Source organism: Orcinus orca, chromosome 2 (genome assembly GCF_937001465.1).
Source record: "Orcinus orca chromosome 2, mOrcOrc1.1, whole genome shotgun sequence".
In the NCBI taxonomy this organism is placed as follows: Eukaryota; Metazoa; Chordata; class Mammalia; order Artiodactyla; family Delphinidae; genus Orcinus; species Orcinus orca.
In genome coordinates this window covers 96,720,307-96,745,135 of record NC_064560.1, presented here as the reverse complement: position 1 = coordinate 96,745,135, position 24,829 = coordinate 96,720,307, and the positions used below count along the sequence as shown (strand labels likewise).

At 33.1% G+C, this 24,829-nt stretch overlaps 1 protein-coding gene across 4 annotated transcripts in view; it reads right to left on the bottom strand.

The window, feature by feature from the left end:
* Window positions 1–228: 228 nt before the first annotated feature.
* VPS13C (vacuolar protein sorting 13 homolog C) overlaps window positions 229–24,829 on the bottom strand; it is a 176,583-nt gene continuing 151,982 nt past the window's right edge. Inside the window, exons 67-83 of one of the 4 annotated variants that reach the window (XM_004274700.4) lie at window positions 24,510–24,650; window positions 23,634–23,715; window positions 23,453–23,522; window positions 22,729–22,840; window positions 22,497–22,610; window positions 20,399–20,538; window positions 18,698–18,779; window positions 17,614–17,727; window positions 16,746–16,821; window positions 16,179–16,342; window positions 14,914–14,959; window positions 13,186–13,309; window positions 12,241–12,355; window positions 7,344–7,432; window positions 3,856–3,979; window positions 2,424–2,507; window positions 229–2,112 (exon numbers count right to left, since the gene is read on the bottom strand). In XM_004274700.4, coding sequence (XP_004274748.2) covers window positions 2,011–2,112; window positions 2,424–2,507; window positions 3,856–3,979; window positions 7,344–7,432; window positions 12,241–12,355; window positions 13,186–13,309; window positions 14,914–14,959; window positions 16,179–16,342; window positions 16,746–16,821; window positions 17,614–17,727; window positions 18,698–18,779; window positions 20,399–20,538; window positions 22,497–22,610; window positions 22,729–22,840; window positions 23,453–23,522; window positions 23,634–23,715; window positions 24,510–24,650 — 1,779 coding nt within the window. In that variant the 3' untranslated portion in view covers window positions 229–2,010. Of the gene's footprint in view, window positions 2,113–2,423; window positions 2,508–3,855; window positions 3,980–7,343; window positions 7,433–11,372; window positions 11,511–12,240; window positions 12,356–13,185; window positions 13,310–14,913; window positions 14,987–16,178; window positions 16,343–16,745; window positions 16,822–17,613; window positions 17,728–18,697; window positions 18,780–20,398; window positions 20,539–22,496; window positions 22,611–22,728; window positions 22,841–23,452; window positions 23,523–23,633; window positions 23,716–24,509; window positions 24,651–24,829 lie in introns of those variants that run through there. The other 3 variants (XM_049705298.1, XM_049705299.1, XR_007475254.1) reach the window with 3 other exon arrangements.

Here is a 24,829-nt window from a genome sequence, read left to right as displayed (position 1 = left end):
ATAGTGGGAAAGAATACGAAAAAGAATATATATACATACATACATATATATGTATAACAGAGTCACTCTGATGTACAGCAGAAATTAACACAACATTGTAAATCAACTATACTTCAATAAAAATTTTTTTAAAAAGCTCTCCGTAACTATTAAACTAAGTTCTCACAAAAAGTAAAAGCAAGTATTATTGAGTATGTAACATAAACCCACAAAGTTTTCACACCTGTAAACAACGTACCAAATGTTTTATTTCTCTCATATGCAAGCAGTTGACTCTCAAAGCATTTAAAAAAACACAATAGACATTATTACACTTTATTAATCAATTACTTCTGTCCCAGGGGATTAAATCAAATAAAAATGGTACAAATATTGGAATTTTATTTCTGAGCCAACTGAGATGATGAATTTATGGGTTTCTATAAATTACTTTTTCTTAGTTCAGTGTTTTGTACATGCCATCAGTACAATATAATTACTTAAATATTTAGGATATTGTCAATAGCTGTGATTCATATGAAAAATATAATCAGATACCTCAAATTCCTGATTGTCAGTTTTAAAAGGCACAAAATATTAGTACACTTGAATAAAGTGCAATTAACAGAAATTCTGCTTAAAGCTAGAAGTTTTGAATGTAATATTTTCCTTGACAGAAAAAAAAAGTGATGGTGAAAAAGGCAAAGACCACCATAACATATCAAATATTTAGGGCATTAGTTATTATACCCTTTGTTTTGGAGTCTACTGTAAATTTATAACTAGGAAAATTTTTTAAAGTTGTAAGGCCAGTCTTAAAAAACAAGAATAAGGATAGTAGAAACATTACCACACATATCAACAAAAACAGAGCAAATCAAGTTTGTGCACAACTTCATTTCATCATTAATTCAGTGATTTGAAGTAAATGCCATGTTAAAAACCATGAGCAAATTTAAAGATTCATCCAAGGAAATTAAGTACTTTTGAGCATTTTTTAAAAAGCTTTAATAGGCAGTGCATCTCTGACCAGCACAAATGGGATGCAGAAAGAACAAAAATGAGAGTGTATGGAGCTGATTCTTACAGGCCTGCTCGCTCAAAGGATACTACCAATGATTTTCCTCAGTGTTGTTAGATGCCTTACTTTATTTATATATAAAGCAGCTAGAGCTCTTTCATTATTCCTACTAAGTATTTAAAATACATTTCTACGTATGCATTAAAATTAAGTGTTAATTATGATGCCCTTAAAAATCTTTCAACTTATAAAATACAAGTTCTAGAAATATAAAAATATTCATTTTTTTCATGTTTCTGACTCTTGAAAAACTTAAAGTGCAATATTTTCATGCATCAGCACATTGATCATGCCATATAAGTTCATCTCGAAACAGCATGTAAATAATCTCCAAAACTTCCAGAGAACAGAGTATAGATATTTTAAGGTTTGATTTTCCATTTGTCTTTATATTACAGTGCAAGGAGGAAAAATAAGCGCCAAATCAAAACGTGTTTTTATTAGGAGAAAATAATGCTTTCATGAAAAGAAAATAGGAAACATGTCATGTCTCCCTTTAGTGGTTTTTCTTAAGTCAATCACCTGGTTTACCAAAAATGTTGTATCAGTTCAATTATTGAACAAAATATACAACATTTGTTCAAAGACTTGTCCATAAAAGCTCTCACAGAACACTAGTCATTCTAAGCTCCTTTCTTATTTTTCAGTATGGACTTTAATTAAAAACAAGCTATTACCCTTTGTTTCACAATTTTAATGGAAATTTCACTCTGAGTTTAAAGTGATATTTCTTTAAGGGTCTGACCCATCCAGGTGGCAGTGTAGAAGTGGACTGCTATCATACACACAGCTACAAAATTAGAGCCAAAACTAAGGGGGAAAAATGGAAAATCCAAAACTAACTACTCTAGAAAAAAATTCCAAAACTAAAGGCTTCCTTGAAGAAGAGTGGTTTACAGACAAGACTGTGATTGGTTTTTCTCCCAGCTGCAGCCCCCTGGGATCTGTGATTAAGATGGTATTTGGGGCCTGAGAAGTTTCAGTGATGATTGCTTCATCAATTTTTGCTGTTGTCTCATTGACCATGCATCCTCAATGGCACGACATGCTCTCTGGAAAACAAAATATTTACCATGAATGGTAAAGACAAGTACAGGCTCACATGGTGGAGGAGAAAGGGACAAAACCAAGGGTATGAGCTCTCCACACAGGTCCAAAGACAAGAATACACAGTTAATACACGTCATGCTAAGACCCTTCTGCCCTGTTAAGCCCACAACATATTATTTTAAGCATATATATCCATCCAAAGCTATAACTAGTAGATCTTTTGGGAAAAGTAATAAGTATTGTTAATTATAACATTTTATTTCAACTTGCAGTGAAAACACTGAGAGGGCATTCTTTAAAATAAATCATTTACCTCTGCTGTGGTGACATCCTGCAGGTAAATTTTCTGGACACAGCCTTGATTGGCACTGTCTCTTTTTTGGAACAGACCTTGTTTCTGTTTCAAAACAAACAATGACAGGAAAGAAATTATTATGGGGAAGAAAAAAAATCATAACCTTTAACTGAGTGCTTAAATGTCAACTCTATTTTATAATCACTAGACTAACCAAATACACATATTCGGTATGATAAGAAATAAATCATTTTGGTACAAGGATAGTGGTTCCGTATGTGAGTTGTTAGAATTTATGAAATTGGATGAGTATATATCTATCTGCATAAAATGATGGCTTTCTGCAGGCAATGATAAATAGCCTACAGAAATACCACTTGGTAACTCATCACATCTGACAAATCAAAAAACCCTTCATTTCCTTGGCTGATAGATAAAATTCTTATATAATGTAAAACACACTGAGTCAATTCTCACCACTGATGTGAAAGAAAAGTGATAACTGAGGAAACTGTAATATACATGCATAGTGACACAATCTTTCCTAGTCTAAAAACTATGTTTCATATACCAAGGCATTTCAATTTTGAAACTCTACAATGAGGTAAGGCTGAAATACAAAATGGAATGGTTTCATGGTAGTTTCTTTTACTTGTAAACTTGTATGAAAAGAAAGTTAATTAAAGGATAATAGTACTTATATCTCTAACTACTGAATTTTATGATAAACATTTTTCAGATAGTTTCAGGAATAGAGATATTGTTTAGGAAATATCCTAAACAATAAAAAATTATTGTTTAGGAAAAAATATAGAAATTACCATCTTTGGAATAGTAATTTCTAGTTTTTTTTAAAGAGGTGAAAATAAGTTTATATCATATATAATAAAAATTATACATTTCAAAGTAAAGTGAGTTTACGAACTAAGCAAAAGATGGGGTATCATTTTTGGTAATTACTTGCTATATAATTAAAAAGTTTTTCCATAGAAAATGTAGAGGAAAGACATGAAAGCATTATTACATAATTAAAATGCATTAGCCTTCTATAAATGTCAGATATTATTAAATGTGAGTGTTTTAGACATAATATTTATAATAATCTCCTAAAAGCCTAAAATGGGGAATCTTTCCAGAAGTATTTAAGATTATAGCACAATAGTATCCATATGAAGTTAAAAAAAAACCCTTCTACTCAATAATGCTTTATTCTACCAAAAAGAAACCTAATTCTTTCAGTGAACAAATTTAATATTTCACTCAATGCAATCAAGGACTGTCAGAAACTAAAGTACAGAACACAAATACAGCTTTCCTTACTTTTCAGCATATAATAATAATAATACTTCAAACATTTTATTCAGTTAACTATAAAACAGAGTCAGAAAGCACTGGTTTCCATTCATTTAACAAACTCCTGGTTCTAAAGGTGTGATTCATGTTTTCTTACCTCAACTGAAATTTTGAGCAGATTTCCATCAACAATAGGAGACTGTACAAAATCTTCAAATGGGTATTGCCAGTCTACAGACACATGGCCTAGGATTTCAACTTCCTTTATACACAACACTCGTCTATTTTGCAAAAGGAAACAAAAACACATAGGTAGTGATAAAGACAGTTAATTACTCTAATATTTCACTCTGCTGGACGGTATTACTTGCTCAGTAAGCATTATAACCTGGCACACTAAAAAACGTATGCTTCACATTAAAAAAAAAAAAGGTAACTGTCAAATAAAGAGCAAACATGGCACAAGTAACAAAGCAGACCTTCAAAAATTCCCCTTCTGCCAATCTTGCAAAATTCAGAAAAGTGTCTTTTTTTAATTTTTTTTTAACTGAACAGAAAACTGAAATCATGCTCTTTAAAACACATAAGGAACAGACTATACTCTCATCTGGGAAGCAATAAAGGCAGAAGCCCCTGAAAATGTTTTACTTGGAAAATTATTAATTGCTTTTTACTGTCAATCACATATGCCTTTTAATCAAGAAAGAAATGTCACAAACCTCAAATGTCAGCAAAGATTCACGTTAGGCCTACTAATAAATATCAGGTTTGAACACTTTAATACTGATGTACTATATCACAGAGTGAGTATCCCATTTTACTCAAAAGCAATTAAAAAAAAATTCACAGAATCCTTAAAGGGCATCCACATTGATTTCCCAGTGTGTGATTCAGATTTGTTACTGATATAACTATACTTGATTCTAAAGTTTCTATTACAGAAAGCAAAACTAGGAAAGTAGAACTGTTCATTCTACAAATGTGTATGGTGCTGGAGAAACAACGAAGACAAGGTTTCTGCTTGAGAGGTACCCATAGGCTGTAAGGGGAAATAAACCTGCAAATAAATGCTACAGCACAGTTAGATAAGAACAATAGCAGAGTGTGTAGAAAATTCTTTTGGCACACGGGAGAGAGGGACTGACCGTGGTGATAAAGTAGGTAGTGTTAAGAGCTGATTCTTGAAAGGAAGAAGTTCTCTAGGTAGGAAAGGGAAATTATACTCTAGACAAAGGAAACAGTGCATTAACATATATAGGAGTACAAAACAGGGAAGATCTGGGACTTCCTTTGTGGCACAGTGGTTAAGAATCCACCTGCCAATGCAGGGGACATGGGTTTGAGTCCTGGTCTGGGAAGATCCCACATGCCGTGGAGCATCTAGGCCCATGCACCACAACTACTGAGCCTGCACTCCAGAGTGCGTGAGCCACAACTACTGAACCTGCGTGCTTAGAGTCCGCGCTCCACAACAAGAGAAGCCACCGCAATAAGAAGCCCACGCATCACAATGAAAAGTAGCCCCTGCTCGCCACAAGTAGAGAAAGCCTGCGTGCAGCAACGAAGATCCAATGCAGCCAAAAACAAATAAATAAAATTAATTAATTTAAAAAATGTTTAAAATATATTTCTAAAAAAAAATAGGGAAGATTTATCTGAGGAATGTGGAGGTCTGTAGCTGGACTACTGGATATATACAGAGGTGAGAAAATTAGCTTAGAGCCAGATCTTGAAGGATTTTTGTTTTTTGGTTTTTTCTGCAGGGGTCGGGGGGTGGGGGAGGCTTTCAAGAAATTTTGACTTTGGCTGTGAGAAGAAGAGCTAGATTCTAGATGTTTATAAGGTAGAGTTGAATGAACTTGGTGACCAATGGGGTGAGGACTGATACAGACCCCTGGCACTGTATTTTTCAGCACAGGTGCTACTGAAATTGTGGGACTGTGTTGTGCACTGTAGGAAGTACAGCATCCCTGGCCCCAGGCTACTAAGCACCTGCAGGGCCTCTAATCATTGCAACAATTTCCAACACCCCTACACATTCCAAACAGTCTCTAGGAAGTGGACTCCACCCCCCACCTCCTGCCTAGTAGAGAATCAGATGATGGAGCTAAGAGTTAAAGATAGCTATTACAAATCACTGCATCAAACACAATTCACCATTCTGATTGTCTTAAAACTCTACTCTTGACCATTGTACTCTTGAACAATATTATTGTTCTCCTGCCACCTTCAATCTCCTTCACTTTCTTCCTCCTGCACCATGTTTGCCAGAGTGCAAGTCTTGGTCTTCTTCTGTTTAACATATTCTCTCAGGATGGTTTCTTAGATCTCAACTCCAGATCTTTACCTAAACTCCAATTATCTGTATACCTATTCCAGGTATAACCTGCATCTATATGTCTCCCTGACTACTGAGGCACCTCTACTTTGATATCTCAAAGCTATGTCAAACTCATTAAGCTCAAAACAGAAACAAAATCATCATCGTTTCCCTCAAATTACTGTAAATGGTACTCAGGCCAAAACAGCAAAGTCATCTTGTATTCCCTTCTCTTCCACATTCAGTCATCCAACCCTGGTCTCTTAAGGCTACCCACTCATATCTAAGGGAGACTGTCATTGCATTGGTCAGGAATATTATTTTTCTAATTGCCTCCTGAAAAGCTCTATAAGGGATTAGATTTCAAATTACTATGATTTTTCAATTTATCTGAAGAAAAAACAGATGTATAATGTACACATTAATATTCCTACCAAATGCCTAAATCAAACAAGTACTAAAGTATTATATATTACCAAAAAAAAAAGAAAACAAAAAACCCCCCACTGATTTCCACTGCTTAGTGCTGAATTACATAAAAAGCATAAAAACTACTTTTTAGATTGTTTTGTGAATATTTCACTTCTTAATTAATGGGCAAATCAGAAGACTAGTTAACTCTCTCTTAGAAACAGCTTGTAGGTTTAAGCCTGAACCCTAATGCTTTCCTTTCTCTCCTTGCCACCTAAATATATTTAAATGCAATAGTAAGGAATCTAATGCAGATGTTACCTACTGTAAGTGCTTTGCCTTAGTCCTACAAAATACATAACTTAGAATGTTTTGAAAATTATTAATCTATAATTAGAATAAGTGATGTAAGGTAAATCTCAGGAAAATAAACTTAGTAGTTTAGTCCAAGTTCTTTTATTGGGAAAAATTATCTACCACTCCCAAAATACTTAGAAAAAACTGGAACACAAAGAAATAATACCAGCCTTTTAAAAGGTATGCTAATCATCCAAAATAAAACCTAGTGAGAAGAAGTGATTCATGAATTCACCCTCCATAACTGGATTTATAATTCACATATAAAGGTATCACTGCTGCACTTATAAAGTCTATTCTAGACTCCGTCTCTCAGAAGTTGTGTAACTTGGTTAAGCCCCTAAACCATGCTAAGTCTCAGTTTCAGCATCTCCAAAATGAGAGGGTCAGAGTCGATGATCTCAAAGGACCTATCCAGATCTGTATTTCTGTGATTCTATGACAATGAACATTTTGCAGTTGAAGCATAGTTATCTAAATTCTCTGCCATTTTAATCTCCAAAATTCTTATCATCTATATAGTCAGCATTTTAAAAAATGTCACTTGAAGTCAATACCTATTTGTAACCATAAGGTTTGTCTTCTTCCTTCCCAGAATAACACAGTGGTATCGGTAAGTCTCTCCTTCTAACTTTTTGATATGATTCTGAAAAGAAAAGAAGACTCAAGATTTGGGTTGTACATGCATCCAAATAGTATTTCCAATACTCTATATTAGCTAATCATAATAACAGTACCAGTTAGGAAAAAATTATTAAAACCAAAAGCACAATTCTATAGATTGGCACGTGAAGCTAGAAAAATATTCATAGTATAAATTAACTTTCACTGTGCCTTAAAAGACAAATAAGTATTAAACACTAAGTGATCTTCTAATAAAATACATCTTGTTGCATAACTCAGAAGCTTTTAAATATTTACCAGAAATAATCAGACATTTTCATTAATATGAACCTACACTAAAACTGGACATGAACATTACAGGGGTCTTTACCCTGGGATCCACGGAAGGACTTTGGGAGGTCTATGAACTACCATAACAGAATATAAAATTTTGAAAATATTTCTGAACTTTTTTCAAAGGACAGTTCATACTTTTCATCAGATTTTTAAAAGGGGTCTGTGATCCTTCTCAAAGGTTAAGAACCACTGATTTACAGAGAGGTAGATATACACATAATAAAATTCCAAGATAACTGATATTTAATATTTTTGAATATTTGGTCTTATACATTAAACATGCATGAGAAGTACAAGCGTGTATTGAATTATATTCCTGGTAGAAAAGAAAATTTAATTACAATCTTAATACAAACATGAAGAATTTCTAAGATTTCAAATAGCCGGCACAATTTATTACTAAAGACAATTAAAAGCATAAAATAATTCAAGTATAAATAGTAGCGCATTAAAATACATGTATTTTTTAACTATCTCAAAACTATTGTGACTTTAGTCAACACACATTAAAATTAATGACGTTATTTTTATAATTAATGCTAATGAAATATTATTGACATTATATATAATAATTAAAAATCAGATGAGATAATATATATGAAAATATAAAACATAAACATACCTATAAGATATTAACATTTTATAACCAAGAATACAATATCAATATTATCAAAAGGAGAATATGATCAATAATAATCACAAGCAGAGAAAGCACACTTGTTATTATTTCAAATACATATTGTTTTAAAGATCCTTGGTTCCCAGTCATTCCTTGACAATCACAAAAAGCCATGAACAAGGAAGATGAATCCCCAGAGAATGGGGTCTCAACCTTGGAATGAGTCTCAGAGAGAAGTGGAGTTTAATAGTCACTTGTTTCACATCTTCCCTGTGTGAATTAGCTAAAATCTTTTAACATTTATACCTTAATTCCTTTAAAGAGAATATGGGAAATGAATATAACTATTTAGTGCTTTTACTTTCAGCTTTGAAATTTAAATGTTAAAATATTTAGATTTGAGATGAAATGTACAAGAAATACTACCCACTTTCCATCTTGTATGCATTTTCATTAGTTATCAGGCTTTGCACTTTAAAAAAACTGAAGCTTTTAAAGTATATTTATCACCATAATACATTATAGAAACTTGGTTTCCAGCACTTCTAAAACCCACTGCACTCTGAGATTCAGTCTTTGTGGCAGATTAGTTTATAAAATATTTACTCTCCCTTCCCAAAATGCAACTTGAAGAATTTACAATATTTAGCAAAACCATTCAATTTTTTCAAGTAAATTCTAAGGAAATAATATAAGATATGAAAAAGCCTTATGTTTAATGATGTTTATCACAGCATTCTTACTGTTAGTAAAATAACAGAAACAACTTTAATGTCAAGAACTGGGAATGGTCAAATATACGAGGTAAATCTACCTCAACAGACGGTAATGCAAGAATTAAGAATGAAGCATTTCTAAGAACATGGAAAAATATAATTAAAACAAAAAATCAAGGAACACCATTTAAAATATATAATCATAACTATGTGAATCAAGATGAATATTAAATAAAAATTGGCTACATATATAAATATATATGTCTGTGTGTAAATATATATGTATGTGTGTGTGTGTGTCATGATAATTATCCTAGGAGAACAGAGGATAAGTAAAAGAGTATATCCTGTGAAAACATAGTATATAATTCAGTAACTTTCAAAGCTCAGTATTAAATTAAAGAATACAGAGCAATACTCAGGAGAAAAAGAAAATGGGATAAATCAAAAGATTCCCAAATAAATTATTTAGAATGTACCCACATTACACTAAGCACTAGGAGGACATAATTTTACCCTCAAGTGCTCTTTAATATTTACACATTTTGTTATACTAGGTCCCTTAAGGACAGAAGTCTCCTTTCTTCTCTATATCAAACACAGTCTAGATTATCAAATACTTTGTACCCAACTAACTGATTACAGCAAAGTGGGCAAGGCATGAAACAGCCTAAATTTCTTAATTATCCATGCCTACCCTTGCTACCCATGGAAGAAAATTACCAAGTCCTGTTCTTAATGTACAATCATTCTATTTCTTCCAGTTCTCATATCTTAACAAAAACTACTAAATCAGATGACTATATTTAGCTAAAATAATAGTTTCTTGAAGTTTTGTGCTTACTGACATGCAGTTGTAAAAAGGGACATCATGAGGAAAAGAATAACATAAAGAGCTAAACAATCAAAAAGTAAACAATAAAGAAAAAAATTTTAACAAGTTATAAGATTTTCCATAAGTCTCATTAAGACTGTAATATATCCAGGAAAATTAAAAATCATTACTTTTACCTAAGAAGGAAGAATAATTATTAGTGATGATTTAAGACAGAATCTTGAATTAGTTACTGTGCTTGATTCTCACAGAAACTGTACATGAGGCAACATTTTTGCCAACCCTCAATTATTCAGGCACAAGAAAAGTCTGTCAGCTATAGTTTTAGGCTAGTCTTTGAAGGTCATTCTTTCTTCTTGAAAGAGTCCTTGTTTTAAATATGAAGGATTCAATTTATTCTTTTGATAACTATAGTTTAAAAAATATATAATCTAACTGAACAGTTGTGTGTTAACAGCTTCATTCTCTTTAAATGTTACAACACATTAAATCTAAGTTTATAGTTTGGTTTCACTTTTGGGAGGAAGCATGAAAGTTGCTAGATAAGACACTGCTAAATCAAGCATTTCTATCATTTATAAAAAAGAAAAATCAAAATATAACATATGTTGAAATTAACTATGGGGCCACTAATTTCAAAATGATAGTTTATAATTATTTTTGTTCTCATTAGGATAATGAATCCTCTTGCAGGATTTAAAAGCAAACATGGTTGGTTTTTTAAAATAAAGACATCTATAAATCCAAAAGCCACATAAGTAATCTGCTTAATTACTTGTTCAACTTCTATTTACATTAATTAAAACTAATAATTGTGAAATAAGCATAACCAATAAGGAGACTTAATTTTTAAAAGGTATAAATACTAAAGGGACTTAATTTTTAAAAGGTATAAATACTAAAGGTTAGGAATATATATAACATAATTAGAAAATGATTGCCACTTATCTAGCAAGAGTACCAAGGAGTTAAAAAAAGAAAAAGAGATTAAGGAAACATATTCTCAAAATTCATGTGCCAACTCTTATTTGAGGTCTAAGGACAGACCCAGAGCAACTGATACTTCATTTCTTAAAATATATGCCCCAGTCAATAGTTCTGTAAATTTAGGTGATATGTGAAACATATAATAGTTATGTAACTCTTATCAGCAGGACTCACATACATAAAGAACACATAATAGACTGAACATAAGAATTGTTTTTTTTCCACAACTTTACCAGAAATGCAAATGAATACCGTAAGAAAAGATGAAATTCTCAAAATGATAGTAAAAGTATCCACTTGTGAATTCAATAAAGTGTTCCTCCAACTAAATGTAAAAGAGAGTTGACTTCCTATGTCCTTTCATCTTTTATATTGACCTCTTATTCCTGTACAGTATTACCAGGAATATCATAATTTTTATCTGTAGTCAAGCCACTACAATAAAAAGTTCAGATAGAGGTGAGAAATGTAAAGAAAACTTCATTTTAATGGACTCTCACTCTAAATAAATCAGGACAGTCAATTAATACCACAGTTTGTTTTGATTTTTAAGGATGAAATCAAGTAGTAGTATAGAAAACATTTACTCCTGTATTTCCAGTTCTTGCTGTGTAGGCAGAAAAAGAAAGAAAATAAAGTTAGAAGCATGCAGAAAGATAAAATATAATCACATACTATAAAAATCAAAGTCTAAGAAAAATGAAGAGTCATTTTATTTTAAAGTCAAAGTAGGAAAATATTACTAATTTTATTTTGGAGGAAAGCTAGTCATGGGAGAATAGCAATTTACATATGTGTGTATTATTTAAATACAGTAAAATTAAAACTAAAATAAAAGCCAAAAAAATCCTTAAAAAAGTTTTTAAGGTTTAAAAAGATTAAATTGTACATAATCTTTTTTTCTCTCCTCCAGCTTCTGTTTACCTGAATAAATCTAGATTTACAATATAGTCTAAATAAATTAATTTGGTTGGGAGAAAAGGAAGCAGTGAAATTCCAATAATTAGCTACAAAGTAGGAGACCAAAGTTAACAACGCAAACTAAAGGAGCTAACATACAAATAGTAATAAAGCCTATGACTTCTTTTAAGGTTATCCTTTCTGCACTAAAAAGCTTTGATCCTGTGCAGAAAAAAAATGATGAGTTACTCCCATTTAATACATTATGCTAATATAATAAAACAAATAAATAATCAAATTCTACCCTACCATCATTCCCTGTGTCATCTTTAAAGAAGTTCATGAATCACGAACTTTAGAAACCACCCATGAAATCCTGATCCTAGAAATCTTTAAAATTAAATTTCACTCATGACCATGAAGAATAGAATTTATACCTCAAATAAATCATAGCCCTCAGATTCCTGTCTGTCATAAGGGCGAATGATGCCGTCCTCATGGATCAGGCGAGGGGAACGGAGCCTGGTCACTTCTTCAGTTGATTCTGCCACTCTGTGTAAGGCAGCAGAGTAAGTACATATAAGAAAACATGTGAGAAACTTTCAAAATAATACAAATATATATGTGTTGATTCAACACTGTACTACATAACACAGTATATCAATATTTAATAAACAGAGTAATTTTAAATAACTTGCACAAAATAATGTGACAAGTATTAAAACCAAGTAGGTTTAGGGCTTCCCTGGTGGCACAGTGGTTGAGAATCTGCCTGCCAATGCAGGGGACACGGGTTCGAGCCCTGGTCTGGGAGGATCCCACATGCCACGGAGCACCTAGGCCCATGAGCCACAACTACTGAGCCTGCACGTCTGGAGATTATGCTCCGCAACAAGAGAGGCCGTGATAGTGAGAGGCCCACGCACCGCGATAAAGAGTGGCCCCCGCTTGCCGCAACTAGAGAAAGCCCGCGCACAGAAACGAAGACCCAACACAGCCAAAAATAAATAGAAAACAAACAAATAGAAAACAAAGAAAACAAACAAACAAAAAAAACAAGTAGGTTTGACTCCAAGTTCCCCCCCTTTTCTTAAAGAAAAGAAAATGTCAAAATAATAAAGGCAGGGAGTAGGCCATCCACTCTTTGTATCTGTGGCATATAGTAGGGACCAATAAACACTTGCTGAATAAAAGAGAAACTGGCTAATAAAAAAAATCTCTTCTTACTCCTTTCTGGGGGCACTCTACCTTGTGAACCTGTCAGAGCTTTCAATTAGACTTTAAGGTCCTCACGCACAGGCAGAGTATTTAACCTACTTATGTATTCCTGGCAACAATTAGCACACAGACACATAGCTTGCATACAGTGCGCACTTAATTACCTCTGGATTCCTTGGAAGGTGCTGCTGGCCATATCTATTATTCCACCAGTTGGACGAGCCACCGCACCCACAAGCCCTTTTCCAATTCCTTTAAAGAATCCAGCAGCTCCTTCCTTTTTGGCACCTTCATAAAACCAAAGACAATGAAAGAATAGAGATTTTAAAATAAGCAACTTTGAACTCAACAAAAGCCTAAGTCAAATACTGAACTGTTTTACCCAGGAAGTTCCTAGAATTTGACTTTCTAAAGAAGTTGAATTTAATCCTAACGTGTGATACAACAGCAGTTTTCAAAGTGTGTTAAAAATGCAAATTATTAGCCCCCACTCCCAGCCAGTAATCTGTGCTTTAACAAGTCCCCAAGGTAACCCCAAGGCACACTCAAATTTTACAACTACTGATCCAGGAGTCTAGTCAGTACCTATAACTGGAAGATCTAAGAACTGACCAGAAAATATTGTGGGTTTTTTTTTTTTTGGCCAACAATCAGGAGATTTTTTCAAGCAGTGCACTTTTTAAAAAAATATAAGAACTTTATTAAAATATAATTCAAATACTATATAATTCACCCATTAAAGTATACAAGTTAAATGTTTTTTATAGTATATTCAGAGTTGTGCAACTATCACCATAATCAATTTTAGAAAATCTGTTATTATCTCAAAAAGAAACCCCACACCTATCAGCAATCATTCCCCATCATTTCCCCCTAAACCCTCTTCTCAATCCTATGCAATTTACCTCCTGCAGACCTAGGCAACCACTAACGTACTTTCTATCTGTACTTTCTATCTGTATGGACGGGCCTATTCTGGTCATTTCCTACAAATGGAATCATACAATATGCGGTCTTTTGTGACTGGCTTTTTTCACTTAGAATCATGCTTTCAAGGTTCACCCATCTTGTACTTATATCAATACTTGATTTCTTTTTATAACTGCATAATAACTTATTTGTAAGGATATACCACATTTTGTTTATCCATGCATTAGATGATGGACATTTGGGTTGCTATTACATTCTGGCTGTTATGAATAATGCTTCTATAAACACTTATGTACAAGTTTTTAAAGCAAACATAGCTTTTTAATTCCCTTGGGTATATACCTAACAGTGGCATTGCTGGGTCACATATATAAACTCTATGTTTATATTCAGTTGTCCCAGCACCATTTGTTGAAAAGGCTATTTTTCTCTATGGAATTATCTTGGCACCCCTGTCAAAAATCAATCTACCATAAAAGTAAGGATGTATTTCTGGAATCTGAATTCTATTCCATTGATCTATATGTGTACCTGTATGCCAGCACCACCTGTCTTGGCTACTTTAACTTTATAGTAAGTTTTAAAATTGGACAGTGTAAGTCCTCCAACTTCCTTCTTTTCTTCCAGATTGTTTTGGCTATTCGGGGTTCCCCAGAATTCCTATACAAATTTTAGAATCTGCTTGTCAATTTCTGCAAAAAACCTAACTGCGATTTTGATAGGGACTGTACTGAATAAAGTAATGTCCTTTTTTTTAATAGGATAAAAAAAAAGAGTCAATTGCTATTGATGGTCCAAGGGACTCTAGTCTAACTATGGCCCTGCTAAAAATAGCATCCAAAGTCTGAGACATAGTCTACTACTTAACCTCTTCACATCCTGAGGAAAGTTATGCTCATTAAACAATTTACCATGTATCAACTCCTCAGACTCTGTACAGGAAGGAAACGTTCTCAACCTACCTTCCACTGGCTTTGTTATTATTCCAGTCACTCCACCAACGACTCCCTGAGAGAGAAACCAATCAAGTCAAGCCCGAAAGGAAGGTGCTTAATTTTAAACCAACCACTAGAGGTCTCTACAGACATACTAGAAATAACTTTTTTTAAATGAGGACTTGACAGAGAACAACATGCACATGTAAGTGAGCACTATGATTTTTAAAATATTACATCATAGCAAATTTTAAACGGAGCACTTTGTAGAATTTAATAATAGACAAAGGAGTAAAGCAGTAAAGGTGAAAATTTTCTACATCTGACTGACACCAATTAGCAGTTGATACAACCTCTTTAAGTTTCAGTTTCCATCCATATCAGTATATGAGTAAACTGAGAAAATTATACATCTAATTATAAGTTCTAATAAGGTTACTCTATAATCTAGTGAAAGTGTGGAAAACTGAAAATGAAGGGACCTCTGAAGGATAGCAAATATCCCGACAAGTACAGCACTTTAGAGAATACACAAAACATTACAAATCACTGGCACAAACACAGCAGTTACAGTCTCCTGAATTATCTCCAAAATTTAAAAAATAATATTTGTACATTCTTTAAGTAACTGTCAAGTAACGGTAGTAACTAAAAATACCTGCATATTACATAAACACACAGAAAAGGAACTGAAGGATATATACTATATTGAAAAGATTAGACACCTCTCAGAAGAGGTGAGGGGTAATCAAAGAGTACTTTACAGCCTTACCTATGTTTCCATTACTCGTTTAAAAAAAGAACTTATAAGTTCCTATTATTACCTATAAGGAGGACAGTCATATATTACCTGTATAATTAAACAATATTCGTATATAATTTATAATACCTGTACCTAAAAAGTAGTGAAAGGTAGTTCCTGGTTTATAACCTGTAGCTTGTATGCCTCCCTTCCATAGAAACGGTCGACTGACAATGACCTGAAGAATTCCTCCCCACTCGTTACCTCCACATTCCTCTGCTCTACCTGCCCCCTCCCCACTAATGCTAACCTGCCATCATTACAGTTTTCACTCCAGCTGAGCGCCAAACTAAGTCCAGGAATTGGGGGGTAGATCTGATGGTGATAAAGGGAAGGAGAATAAAAAAGGAAACAAAGGCCACAATTTATCACTACTGATACTCTGACAGACGTTTACTCACAAGCAGTATTCCAAGTGCCAAACAACCAGTACATATTCTAAAGTGTATATAAAAGTAAGCATTTCTTGAAGATTTGGCAGGAGACTTACACGCAAGAAGCCCTTTCCCCCTTTGGCCAGGCTGTCACCAAAATCTTTAGGCTGCCGACCCATCTCTTCTCTTCTTTTTTGCTGATATTCTTTGTCCATTGTAATTGCTGCCAAACCTTTTCCAACGGAACCGGTGATTCGAGATACCACTCCTGCTGCACCACCTATCAGAAGGTCAAGAGAAGTAAGTCACACTGTTTCTTTAAAGGGCATTACCACAACATACAGCATGCGGCTGCTTTAAACTAACAGGTGCTTAAAATTCTGTCTCATATACAAAAATGCATTTATTTCTTCCATTTCCCACTTAGCAAGAAGAGGAATAAAACTATTTAAAGTACGTTGATTCAACACAACAAAGACATATTTAAAAAACTCAGCAGGTCAGTGTTAAATTATTTTCCACTTAAGAACAAGGGAACACATCTTTTAAAAGGATTATTATAAAAATAATCCCTCTTTTATTAAACATAATCATTTGTTTTTCATAAACAATGCATTTTATAATAACTATAATTAAAAATACACACACACACACACACACACACACAAATATGTGATACATACCTACTGTGTGTCCAAAGAGACTTCTTACTCCAATTACTAACCCCTCAGCAAATTCTTCAGGGCCTTGAACAGCACCCTGGCGGAAAAAAAAAAAAAAAGTTTGCTACTTAAAATTTAAATAAGTTTAAGACTTTGAATCTAATATTTCAGAGTTTCCATGAAGATACAGAATCTGTAAAGATACATAAACATTGTGGTGACAGTTTTCACCTTCTAACCCAAATACTGATGGAATACCTATTGTGTTTGAAGATACCTTCAACCCACATGATCTCAGCAAGCCCTTTAAGATGACAAAAATTGGAGAGGAGTAAATCACTGGCTTCAGTCACAATCTGAAGTTGGCCTCCCAGGACCAAGTGCCATCTGACTGCTAAAGCAAGCCACAGTGACAACGAGACTAAGAGCCCACAGTTTCAGCTCTCTTGTTCTCCCCATTTATTCTCTTTGCTTTGTCCTTCTAAAACCCTCACCACACTAGGCTCCTGGATCCTTTAAATGGAGGAGAACAGGTTAGAGGAAAGCTTGACTATGAAACAAAGTCAGCTTTTAGTGCCCCATTAGTCCTTTCCATAGTGGTGAAACAGCCTTGAAATGGGTCTCAAACTACCTAGCACTCTTCCTTACAACTACATTAAATCCTAGAAAACGTGGGGATGTTTTATTACCCAGACACTAGAAGTGCTCAGTTAATTCTAAAACAATCTTTTAATGTCATTTCTAGTCATTTAAAAAAATATATAAAATTGATATATGTTATATGAACATTATTCAGTCTCCAGATACAATTAAAATACAAATTACTTGTCATAAAAAATAGAACATCCATTTTTCTGTACTACACTTAAAATAAATGAAAGATCAATACCTGGAAGGGTTCGTAGAATAAAGCTTCAAATCCTTCTGACAGACCTCTAATTAATCCAAATGGGTTTCCAAGCACATCTAAGCCCAATACAAGGACATACATCTGTTTCAAGAACTACAAGGGAAAAAAAATAAATGAAGTCCTTTGCAACTACTGTAAGGAACAACATCATGATGCAGTAAGAAAGTGGGATACTGACTAAATTAGGTTTGTTAAAGGAAAGCGCTGCAGAATAACCACCACTACGACCATTAATTGATCTTTCACTATGTGCCAGGCATTATGTTAGTACTTTTACGTGGGTCTTTCAAATTGGACAGAACTAAGGTTTGAGGCAAAGTCTGCCATTTGGCAGTTACGTAACCTTGGACAAGTCACTTAGTCTCTGTAGGCCTTCCTCTTTTCATCTATAAAATGGGAGGTCTATTATACTGACCTAGCATGGCTGAGTATGCATATTAAATGAATATATATTTCAATAACTGGTACTTACTTTTGTTATTATCACTATTTCTATGAACTAGATGGGTTAAAAACAAAAACAAAAAAAAAAGAAAAAATATCCTTATTTGAACATGTAAAAAACATAATGTCTATACACCATAAGAGAAAGGACCTGCCAGCAGAGGAAGGAAAGAGGAATGTCACCCTGGAGTTCCACAGTATAGCAATGGAACCCTAGTGCCCCAAAACAACTACTATGTCTCTGTGCATAGAACTCGAAACATGGAGTAACAGGCAAAGGGAGGAACCTGGCTTCCTCACAATTCTGCTAGACTATGCTTAGAAACTATAGTCATTGAAGGAATAAAATGTATTGACTCCTAAGTTACTATTCTTTCCCAAAGTGGTAAATGTACAATTGCAAAGGGAAAAAACACTAAGGGAAACTTTTTAAAAAAGTTTATACGGGGCTGGGGAAAAACTAAAGAAACAGAAATTAATCATTCAAGAAAACTAAGTAATGAGATTGAGAACTGCAGTAAATTAGGTAAACGTCACACACTGTACAATCACATACAAATGTTTTGTTTTGCTATTTTATGAAATATATTCCTTATGAGTTACTATGATAGGAAATTACCTGTTCACTGTAATGTCTAACAACACTCCACATGAGCTGATCTCTGTTGTAAAACTGATATCGAATTTCATAATAAGCAAGTCTGGGAGGAGAAAGTGCCAAAAGTACTAAGATTATTTTTTGAAAAAAAAAAGAGACTTAAAATTTCAATGATAATCATTGCTAATTCACAATTAGGTTTGTACACATAATTTCAGATCTTAAATATTAGGATAACAAAACTATAAAAATAGTGCATTCTCATGCAAATCTTTCATAAACACATAAAGAGTAAAAAGGTTTAAAAAAGTTGACCATAATCCCACCACACAGTGGATTTTTTAAAAAGTTTTTTCTTCTTCTCATTTTCCACTTTGAATTCTTTCTTTTCTGTGCAACTGCAAAATATTAAAACATTTTGTATGCATTTTTACACTCAGCATTGTGGATATTCTTCTGTGTTTTCAAAATTCTATGTAACCATTTTAAATAATGCATAGCATTCCATCATGTGAACATGTCATAACAAACGATTCTTCCACAGTCAGACATTTTTAAATTTTGACATAATAATGCTGCTATGCGTATCTTGAATATAACTTTGGTTGTGTTTCAAGATTATTTTTTGGACCGAATTCCCACCCAAAATAATTAAGGAGTGAAAGACTACAAAAACATTTAAGGCTCTTGAATATTGATCCCTTTCCACTGATACAAATAGTAAAAAAAAAAAAAAAGAAAGAAAGTGCCCATTTCTTAGATCCACCCCTCTCTAGTATTAGGATTTCTCATATTTTGAAAGCTTTGATAACTTGTTTTAATTTGCATATATTCTTTGATAAATAATAAAGCTAACCATTTCTAATATCTATTAGCCACTGTATCTTCCCTTTTGTGAATTAGTGCCCTCTGGCACCTATGGCATTGGAACTTTTAGGTTAAAAATTAAGATTATTATCTTTTGTTATACTTGTCATCATATTTTTCCAGTCCTTTGTTTTTTAAGTGTTTTCATTGATTTTATTGTAAGAGTTTAATTTTTATGTAGTCAAATCAATTTTGTATTTTTCCATTGGGATTTTTTCATGGCTTTTAAACACAGAAAGGTTTCCTTTTATTCAGAGATTTGATAGCGATTAACTTCTATTTTTCCTTAGTCTTTGTTTTTCTATTTGCATTTTATGTTTAAGCCTTCAATTCCTATGAAATTTGATAGTGTGCAAGTGAGGTGAAAATAATATTAATGAATTTTTTTCTCCAGTACCACTGTTGAATATTCAATTCAATAAACATTCATTGAATTTATATGTCTCTGGCACACACAAATATTCTTATTTTAAATGCAGCAAGGAGCTATTATCTATACTTTGCCATATAATTATACTGAAATCTAATCCTGTTGCTATATATTTCTAAATATAATTCCTTTTAAAACATGGTCAATTTATAATATACTACTAAACTAATTCAATGTTTATACTATATTCATGTATTATCTAGATACTGATAACTGCAGAAGATATCAGACTCTTTACTTATCTTTATGAGTAAAATAAGTATACCTAAAGGGCATAATTAGAAAGGGACCAAATTATTCAAGAATAAGTAGTAAGAATTATCATTTTTCGAAGCTAACATTCTAGCACAAATGGAGAGAATTAATATCCAGAAACATCATCCTGATATAAAAACCTCCCCAATACACTTTAACATAACTCTTACTTGAATATAAGGTCATCCACATCAGTCAGAGTAGCACCTATGCTTTTCAATAGCAGATTGACAGAATGAATTGGAATCATTTCCTTGTTTTCTTGGTCTGACTCTTCATCGCCAGAACCCAAAGACAAACTCAAGTGCAACTAAAAGAAAAATAATGTTCAATAAATGAAAACTAAAAACAAAAATATTTACATACATAGAAGCCAGATCGTCCAGATACAAACAAATGGTGTATCTTTCAATTAGAGTCCTAAAGAAAACTACTATTTATTACTCAGTAAATTACACTGAACAGCTCTGATTCTCATATTTACCTTTTGATAAAATACAAATCAAGTCTGTCCCAAAAATTGAACTATAATTTTATTCAAAGCCTATAAATACCATTGTGTTTATATGGAGGAGACCAAAACCCTTTGCAAAAATAGCATCATCATTTTAAGGAGAAAAATGTGTCAACTGGCCCACAAGTAATCTAACACTTGAAATAATGGACAATCATTTATTTTAATCCAATAAGATAAACAACTTATGGTAACAACTAACAATAACAACTGTGGTATAATCATACCATAATAACAAGTAACAAGAACATGACAATTATGGCAACAATTGGCAAGTTCTAAACAAATTTTTAAAAGAGTAATAAGTTTTTCAGCTTCCACGGACCCTTCAACTCAGTACTCAGCCATGAGATTTTCACATTCCCATTTAGCTTCTTCTACTTTGTGCTGCATCATCATTAGTGCAACAGTGCCAGAAGGCAACAGTACCAGAAGACACAGGCGTAAGGTAATTCAACATGTGTAAGTAAAGCAGATAACTCTCCCTTCTCATTCTGCCATTCTCTAGGCATTTTCCCTCATTAACAGAGAGCTCAATAGAGGGGACTTGAGGTAAAGCCAAGAAAGCCTGGTTGTTGAGATTTTTTCTCTGATGTGGACTTTTGCCCATCTTCAGAGTCACAGACTGCTGTGATCCAGGAAAGGTAATCTTAGGTGAAAAGAGATCCAGCTTTTTCCTAGGGCAAAGTCACCATGGAATAAGAAAATGACCATGGTTCATGATCTTAATTATTCAACTTCATGGCACAATTCCCAGTGCGCCTAAAAATACGTATATGTAAATCATCAATCTTTAATACCCCCGAGATTATAAACTCCATAAAGTCATTTTACACCTTCCACAGCAACTCTGATAGCAGGCCTTCAGTAAATAATCTGTTGAAGGTACTGCTCAATCTCATAAAGAACTGATTTTCATTTAATAATGAAAAAGAAGTTGTGCATAATACCACATAAAACAATATCAATTTTAAACCTAACACTATGGATATGTCTGATAACACCAAACTAATGTATCAATTTAAAATAATAATTGCATTTTATAAATCTATTCATTTAGCTGAATGGATTGGTGAATGCAACTAAAAATAATGTGCTATAAACAGTTTTGGAGACTGTAAAGGATCATCAATATTTTAAAAGAGTTACTTAATTGTAAATCTGGCCCATTACACAAGTTTAGAGCTTCATGGTTGACAGCATTTGTGAATTCTCTAAGCAGTCACCTTCCCCTATAAAAGCTAAAAAGAATAACAAAAGGAGATAAGGAAATGGGTTCATAAAGTACAAAATCAGGCAAGTGAAAGGTATCCAATTTTCCACTCTCTTAGTTACAATCAAATTTTGGAAGGGTGAAAAACACCGCATCAACAGTATAATACCTACTTCAGCATTTTCACATTCTGGTTAGGAAACCCATTATAGCTTTCTATTCAGACAGTGACAGCAGTTACAAAGTGCAACCAAAACATTAAACACTGGTGAGCACTTCTTTGCTTAATTAAGAAATGCTTTTGTCAGCTTTTTCCTTGAAGAAAGGGGCTATTAATTCAAGACTAGAAAGCACGCTCTGGTGGTTTCTCTGTGGGAATTATGGTTGTACATATGTCAGAGAACTGTCTTAATTATTTCAATTAATCAAACAGAATTCCCACCAAATACTTGATGCAACAAATTAAAACCCATATTTGTACACAGATCCTTTAAAAATTCTACAATACTGTCAAATTTTCGAAATAGTAATTATAACAAACCTTAATAGGAGAAATATGGAAATGTTCAAAGAAACTAAGAATGGACGTATCAGTCACTGAGGTCTCCACTAATTCTGTGTTTATAGCATCAGAGTCTTCCTGGATTAACTCTGTCTGAAAAAAATTAATCAAGAATTTCTATTTTAATTTTTTTTCCTACTACAATTAGTGCAAAGAATGGTTGATTTAATTTTTTTACTTTATAATTTTCCCAAGAAATAAAAATTATTACCCATTTTCTTTCGGCTTCAGGGTCAGCTGTTGGGGTAAACAGTGCAGTAATAGCTCCTAGAAACCCCTGATCAACTTTTAAGGCCATTTCCTGAATGAGAACCATAAAATACCTAAGGAAAAAAAAAATTTTAAGTGGAAAAGGTTTTTTTTAAGATGAAAAAGGCTTTCTATCAAATCTTGTAATTTTCCATGTTAAAACTTTGATTTTGGCCAAAAACCACATCTTGTTCCTTGATCTCTAAAAAAAAGTGTTATGTTAACAAGATCAAAGTCTACTTAGACTGAGATTTTTTTTTTCATTATAGTGAAGGTTTCACTAGAGGTAATACTGCTGTATTAACACTTAGCATTTAAAGTTCCGAATTCCATATTTAAGGGACAAAAGCAAAGATGATGTAGCATGTATTACTTAATTTTTAAAGTCCACAGGAATTACTTTAAAGAACACACCTCACAAACACACTTATCATTTGTATTTCACTAACTATTTTATATCCTAATGGAAGTTACAAAGGAGAGAAAGTGGTTGAAGGAATTTTACTTTAAAATATATATTATTAAAATAAGTTTCAATATAGAAAATTACTTGACCAAAAGTAGACTGATATGTTCAGGTGGATAATAATTTTTATACAGAAGTCACTTTCAAAAGAGTAAAATTTATTTTCAAAGTAGATTCTCATTTTAAATTCCTTTAGATAAATAAGGGAATCTTTACTTACTTGAACTGTAAGACTTTACTGTACTCATTAAATCTTGTGATGACACTCACATCAATGAAAGGCTTGGGCTCTAAAAGGAAGAAAGAAAACAGGAAAAAGACAATCAAGCTTTATAATAGGTCAAAATAATGTCTACTCAACTTTTATATACAGGGTATATCTCAATTTAATCTCTTTTTACCTGAATCCAAAGCAATAGATTTTGGAGGGGCCACAGGATGAAATACAACAGGGAACACTGTACCTGGTAACTGACTATCAACCTGACAAAAAAAAAAAAAAAGAAAACTGATTCGGCAGGACTTGAAATAATTTAAATTTAAACTTTTGTTTCAGAGACAATATTATAGATGATGCCACTAATTGCATCATAAATAAGTATCTGTATGTATATGTGCTGCTATTAAAAGTTTCACTTTAAATCTAAAATTCTTATAAATCTCACCAAGGGCAAGCTTTTACATAAAGGAATATATAAACATCCTCATAATTGCATTAAAATTGTGCAGCATGAACACCATTAATGGAAATATTTGTACCTATGGACCATGTGAGATTTCATCTATCTATTATTTAAATAAAAATTTAAGTAGAGACCAGATATGAAATTAGAGGTTAGGTATTAAGAAAAAAATTAAAATGTCCTAAATAGCAGCAATCGGTAGTTAAAAGCAAGAGATGGAGAGACAGAGGAAAGGAGCAAGCAAACAAGCAGACAAAAACAGCCTCCAATAAAGCCCCACTCATTCCCACAGAGAAGGACAAAAGAAAATCCTATTTTGGGATCCCATGACAAATACAAAGGAATATTAAAAATAACAATTTCAGTGTAAGAAAACACTCTGGCAGGCTAACTGGTCAAATTAAAGTCTCAACGGTCATTAGCCTTGGATGGTGAATCTACAGGAATATGTGGAAGAAGGAGAATAAATGTATAAACAAAAAGAAAGATAACCAACTATGATGCATGATAGAATCTTGTTAAAAAAAAAAAAAATTCAGACCCAAGATTCCCAAACTGATTAGATGTATCTACTGAATAGGATGATAATGTTACCTGAAGCCAATACAATCTGGCCCTTAAACTTCTTTGGTGAGGAGACTGCTTAAATTCAACCTGAATTCCTGATAAAAAATCTCGCTTTATAGGGCACCGAACAGGGAGGCGCATTTCCATTGGGTCTTTGCCAAAATTTACCTGGAAAAAAGTACACGTGTTTGTGATAAACTGGTAATGAGCAGTGAAGCCCATTTTACATATCCACTTACAAACTGAAAAGGAAAAGTATCTTAATCTCTTGGTCTCATCAAAAGATCTACCTTAAGATGATCTACAGTTGAGATACTGGAAGCAGAATCATCACTTTTCTACCAAGG